This window comes from Fukomys damarensis, unplaced genomic scaffold (genome assembly GCF_012274545.1).
Source record: "Fukomys damarensis isolate Sample0158 unplaced genomic scaffold, DMR_v1.0_HiC HiC_scaffold_25, whole genome shotgun sequence".
Lineage (NCBI taxonomy): Eukaryota > Metazoa > Chordata > Mammalia > Rodentia > Bathyergidae > Fukomys > Fukomys damarensis.
The window spans coordinates 9,585,259-9,591,558 of record NW_022900937.1 but is presented as its reverse complement, the minus strand read 5'-3'; the positions used below and the strand labels follow the sequence as shown (position 1 = coordinate 9,591,558).

The 6,300-nt window shown below is 40.6% G+C and overlaps 1 protein-coding gene across 1 annotated transcript in view; it reads right to left on the bottom strand.

The window, feature by feature from the left end:
• Nucleotides 1–6,098, bottom strand: part of LOC104874253 (zinc finger protein 14) — a 20,543-nt gene extending 14,445 nt beyond the window's left edge. The window contains 1 exon segment of the mRNA XM_010641285.3: nucleotides 5,888–6,098. Within this exon segment, the coding sequence (XP_010639587.3) occupies nucleotides 5,888–5,890 (3 nt within the window). The 5' untranslated portion in view covers nucleotides 5,891–6,098.
• Nucleotides 6,099–6,300: the final 202 nt, after the last annotated feature.

Here is a 6,300-nt window from a genome sequence, read left to right as displayed (position 1 = left end):
TTTTTTTTTTTTTTTTTTTTTTGAGACATGGTCTCACTATGTAGTTGAGACTGACCCGGAACTCACTATGTAGCCCAGGCTGGTATCCCTCATAGCGATCCTCCTGCCTCAAGCCTCCCGAGTGCTGGGATTAAAGGCGTGCACCACCACACCCAGCTTACAAGAGGTGATTCGTTAAGTATTGGCTTAATATACCTTTCTGACAAAACTAATTTTGCTTCACAGAAATATTGGATTTTCTTAATTGACTTAATCACCATGTTTTTTTGTCCAAGAATAATGTAGAGGCTACATGTGCTGTGCTTTTATTGTTTTATTTGTTTATTTATTTAGGTTTTCTGAGACAGGGTCTTCCTATGTATTTCAGACTGGCATCAAAATCACTATTTGGTCCAGGTTGGTTTTGAACTTGTGGTGATCCTCATATCTCAGCCTCTCCAGTACTGGGATTACAGGCATGTGCCACCATGCCTGGCTGGCTCATTTTATGTTTACTTACAGCTTTATAACTTGTCAAATTTCTAATGTTTTAGAGTACTGGCTATAAAATAAGACAGGATTGAACCTGACAATAGACAATAGATAAATCAGAGTAGGAGCCACTCCTTCTAAATCTCTTTTACTGTATATATTTGGCAGCAAGTGTTTTAAGACACTGACTACAATTATCTGTTGCATTTTAACTGGGACACAGTCTAATTGATAATTAGCTGGGAAAACTATCTTGGCACCAAGGGACAAGGTTAAGTGCCAATCCCATCAGAAAAAAGAAAAAACATTCAGAGACAAGGGGAAAGTTGCAAGCATCAAAGTGTCACCCATGTGTCAACACTACTAAAATAAGTAGAGCTGCAGAGGTTATAAGAGGGTTCTTACACATGATGGTCTAAAACCAACACCTCCGTATAGCAGGAATAGTGGTTATATATCTCCTGACTTTGCCTTTCTTTTATATTTAACCTCATAATTTTTAGCGAGATGTTTTTTCAAGCTCAAGCATCAGGCTTCTCTTTGCTTGTGCTCTGGCTACCTTTGATGAATTCAACATGCCAACTTGACATGAGACAGCCAGGCAGATAAATGAGTTGGCACCTCAACAAATTCAAGATTCAGGGCTGAAAGAAGCAAGAAGGAAACTGTAGCTGGCACTAAAAAAAAAAAAAAAAAAAAGTTTAAAAATTGTGTTTTTCCACCGCCTGCCTCGTAAGCACAAAGTCCAGAGTTCGATCCCCGGCACTGGAAAAAAAATTAATTTTTTTTTTTTTCAGACAAGTGACTTCCTGAGGCCACGGTCATAAACAGCTTCCCCCTACCTCTCCTCAGCCCAGATAAATAAACACAATATTCAGATGCTGATACCGGGAAGCCTGGAGTCCAGTTTCCTTTCCACAACAAAGAGAACAATGAGCTAAAGATGGCTAAAAGTGGCAAAGCAAATGTGGAGATTTGTATCATCTCTCCATGCTTTCCATCCCCTCTGTTCTTTACTGTGTAGGACCCGTGTCCACTTGCATATGGAGAGGTGGCAATTTGAGGCAAATAGGTCCCTCCATCTTCTAAGAGCTAGATTTGAATAAACCTTTCTTACCCAAATGTATGGCCTCCTCTGATTTGGTCAGTGGCAAGCAAAGGAATCTGAGTATATGGATCTAGTTTAACTGTTGCATAATAATTTTATGTTAATGGGAAATTTTTTGTGCATTACTCTTGTCTGTTTCCTCATCTCTTTAATAATGTGCTCAGCATTCACTATGGTGATAAGAGTAAAATGAGATGTAAGCCAGAGTTTAGTAACTAATGGGGTTTTTCTAACATTGACCACATAAAGTGCATGCATTTGGTGCCACTGCAATCAGACATGGATGATTAAGCTTTTCATGGTATGCATGTTCTAAGTAACATATATTTGAATTGGGCTGTTGTATAAAATGTTTATTTTGATAGTATCTATTACTTAACTAATCTTTGAAAGATATCAGTTAACATTTGCTTTCAATTTGTATTATTGATGTTTACTCTGGACATCTTATTTTCTATTCTCTAAGAAATGAACAAAGATAACAAGACAAGGCTAACAGCAAAAGTCACAATGAAAAATGAGAAATTTTTGTCCCATAAACATTCAAAGGTGCACTCTAGGCAAATAAATGACAAAAATATCACATAAATGTGAAATATAGAAGAAAGTATTCAAAATGACTTTCTGAGGCCAGAGATTTAGCTCACTGGTTCCTCTGCCTGCCTTGCAAGTGCAAGGTCCTGAGTTCAATACCTGGTATAAAAAAAAAAGAAAAAGAAAAAAAGAAAAAGAAAAAGAAAAAGAAAAAGAAAGAGAGAGAAAGAAAGAAAGAAAGAAAGAAAGAAAGATGTCTTTCTGATCTAAGAGTAGAGAAGAAACTTCAGTTATAAATTTGTAAAGCCTCAAATGTTGAAAAGAAAAAAAGAGTAAGAGTTAGGATTTCTGTTCAGCCAAGAAAATCCTTAATGAAATTAATGTGTAGATGAAAAATAATAGAAAGTATTTTCATTCTCTGTAAGTAACAAATACATGGATAAGAAGATTTACTTAAAAAGTATCTTCATCACAAATATGAACACATAATTTAAGCAGATAATTTATAGAAGGGTGTAAACAGAAAGAGACGAAGACATTTAAAAAAGGAGACGTGAGCATCTATGGCATTTTTCTCACATGTGTTTTCAGGGTGCTAAGAATGTTTCCTGGGGCACTTATATCATCGACAGACAGAACCTGAAAAGTCTACTTTCTCACAACTGCAGAAAAGGCAAATAAGGTGTTATTTTATATCCACGTGTTCTGAAGTATGAAATCACAAGTGGCTGAAATTCTATGACTTGGCAAATTCAGTAGACAACAAGCTCCTGAAGGGAGGGCAAGAACGATCCCAAGAGCTGTCATCTCTCTACCTCTACACCCCAAAACCAAGCTGAGTGATTCTGCCCAAATAACTCACAGTCCATACTTCAACACTCTTTTGGTCCTTCTCTTTAGGCTGTCTTTCTGAAGCCACTACAGCAGAGTGTGGCAAATTCAGGAGAACTCAGAAGGAATTTCAGAGACTGCTGGTCCAGCCACATAAGGAACACAGAGCAAAGGTTCACGGTAATTTCTTTCCCTAGAGAGATGTAAGTAACTGCAAAGGAAAACAGCCCCAAGTCTTGCATGTGACAGTGCTACACAGACCTGACTTCAGCCCATTAAGGGCAAGGAAGAGTCAGTGAGAAAACAGGAAAGGGCAGAGAGGAAAGTCAAATATTTTCTCCAAGATTAAGGTAGTTAAGATTGGTTCCCAGACTCAGTATAAATTGGTATTAGGAAAGGAAGTGTTTTCTCTTCAACACTGTACAAGCTTAGTGTCTTGCAGTTCAACTGCTCAGAGCTGTGTCTATTTATTGAAAATTTCTGTCCTATTCTCTTGTCTAGATAAAGCAAGCTGGATGGTATCAATGGAGAGGTGTACCTCTCTACAACACAAAATAAACAGATAGCTAACTAGCTAGACAGACAGATAACCAGCCAACCAAATAAAACCAAACCAAACCAAACCAAAGCAAAAAGAGAAAACAAAATCTAGAGCAATGCTCCTTTATCCAAGTACCACTCATAATGTGTCCCAGGTTACTTCTTAAGGAGAATTTAATTAATACAGTGCTTAACACAGAAAGCTACCTGATAAGTTTCATATTATCTAGATGAACACTTTGGCTGTTTTCTCTTGACGTCCTGTCACTGACAGAGCAGTGACTTACTGCTGATGCCCAGCATCTTGAGCAAGTACTGTACCACACACCATAAGTGTACAAATAGAATAAAACTGAAGTAAATTTTCCACTGAATACTAATCAGTTTCTTTTATTCTTAGGTACTGGAGATTGAATTCAGGGCCTTCTACATGTTACACAAGTTATTTTAGATTCCAGACACATTCCTAGTATTTTTACTTTATGTAGATCTGGTTATTGCTCCACTGTTCAGGTTGGCTTCAGTATTACAATCCTCATGTCTCCATGTCCCAAACCACTACATGAGTTGGGCATAAACATGAATCAGCTGAAGCCTCATTTAATCAAGCATTGTAATCCTACTTAATAGTGGTAGTTACAGAAGCCTCATCTTAGCTAGGCATGACAGCACATGCCTGTCATCTTAAAACTCCAGGAGGCTAAAACAAGATCAGAAGTTCACTGCAGCCTGGACAATTTACTGAGACTTGATCTCAAATTTTAAAAGAACAGCCCAGGGATTTAGCTCAGTGGCGCCACACCTGCCTCATAAACTCAAAGTCAAGCGTTCCATCCCCAGTACCAAAAAAAAAAAGTGTGTGGTGGGAGTGAGAATTTAGCTTAGTGGTTCTCCCACCTGCCTTGCAAGCCCAAGACCCCAAGTTTGATTCCCCATACAAAAACAAACAAACAAACAAACAAAAAAACAAAGTATGGGGAATGTAACTCAGAGCAAAAGTCCTGAATTCAGTCCTGTGTGCAATAAAAACATCAACCACACCTTACAGCCTTTTGCATCCTGGAGAAATCCCTTCGCATCACACTTACATCCAACAATTTTTAAGCCTACAAAAAGGCCACATTCCTAATGTTCAATAGCTCCTCAAAAATGACTAGGTTAACTGATCAGTAGTAACAGAAGATAGATAGATATATATGTATTTAACTTTTACTAAGATTTCCCCTTCCTAAGCCCTCTGGTATTTATTTGATCCACTCTCAGATTGAGCCAGGGCACAATTCCTTTATGTCACAAAAAGACCAATCTGACTTCAGGGTAATGCCTTCACTGTTGTACAGGTGGATTTTGTCACCCTCAACATCCCCTCCTCTCCCACTTTCTTTCCCCTTCCAATTGCTCCTCCCTACAGGAAAAAAAAGCTTTATTCCTAGGAATTCTTATGCCTGCAGACCTCACATTTAGTGCTTTACCCCCAGTGCAGTACTCCTTTAATATAAGGTCCATCTCAATCAGCATTTTAATTTTTAAAACAATGTCTACAAACAGTCCAAGGGCTACAGCAACGACATGAGATGACACCTCTCTCCCTTTGCACTCCTACCAAATCCCATGTCCGCAAAGATGCTCAAGTTCAGTGAGTTTCAGTGTGTTTAACAGGTAGCCCCTTCTGGAAGAAGTCCTTAGAAGGAACACTTTCTCTTAACTCTGCTAATACATTAACATCTCTATTTTCCTCAGCATTCTAAACTTTATGGGAAGTCTTCACTTAAATGTTCTATTTGTTAAAAGAGGTGCCACCTATACAATTAAGATGGTATATTTTTCTGCACTTGTGTATTTAACACAGGAGTTCACTGCATGTATAGAGAGCGCTCCACCGCTGAGTCACATCACAGTATTAAACCTGTCTCTGGATTCTCATGGCATTTATCATCACCCATCATTGAGTGTAACAATGTGGGGACTTTTTAAGAACTTCTACCGCGGACATTTACAAAATTGAGATCCACCAGGTCTGCCGGCAGGAGGGATGAGACCAGGTAACCGGCACACCGCAGCTCTCCCGGCTGGAGCCCTTGAACCTGGGTCTCCCCACAACTCCCTCTCTCCGCACACAGATGGGGTCCAGCTGTGAGTGGGGCTCCCTGAGACTGCGCTCTAGCTGGCAGGGTGGTAGAGGGAGACGCGGTGCTCGGTACCCAAAACGGCCCAGCCTCAGCTATGGCAGGAGGGACAGAGAGTACACAGGACAAGCAACCAGGAAGAACTCAGGCTCCGGGGCAGGCAGGCAGGCAGGGAGCCTCCGGTCCGCCATTGTAGGTTCCTACCACTTCCGGGTTGACCTCGCCCACATCGCATCCCATTCCGTCCCACTGCAGGGCACCCATCCCATATTATCACCATTGTGTGGTTCGAGGGTCTTCCAGGGTCCTTTCAAGGCAGGCTGCAGCCGGTAGAAATCCTATAGCAAGGTGGTCTAGCCCAGTGAGGTGGCGCTCAGCAGTGTGCTCAGGCTCTGGCTTTCCGGGCAGGAAACAGAGCCGCCTCCCTAGGCCCGCCTAATTGGACAGTTCCTACGCGTCTTCAACACTGATTTGCTGCTGCTCGGTTGCCGGCCTTCTGAGCTATGACGACAGAAACAGTGAAAACAGAAACAAACCCTTACTCGTGTGAGTGGAACTGAAGTGGTAGATTGTAACCCAGAGGCTGCTAAACCAGTTTCTTTCTCAGGGTGCAGCTTGTCCTAGGCAGTATTTAAACAGAGTTTACTCCTGGCTTTGCAGAGTGGCCACTACTCTTTTTTTTTTTTTTTT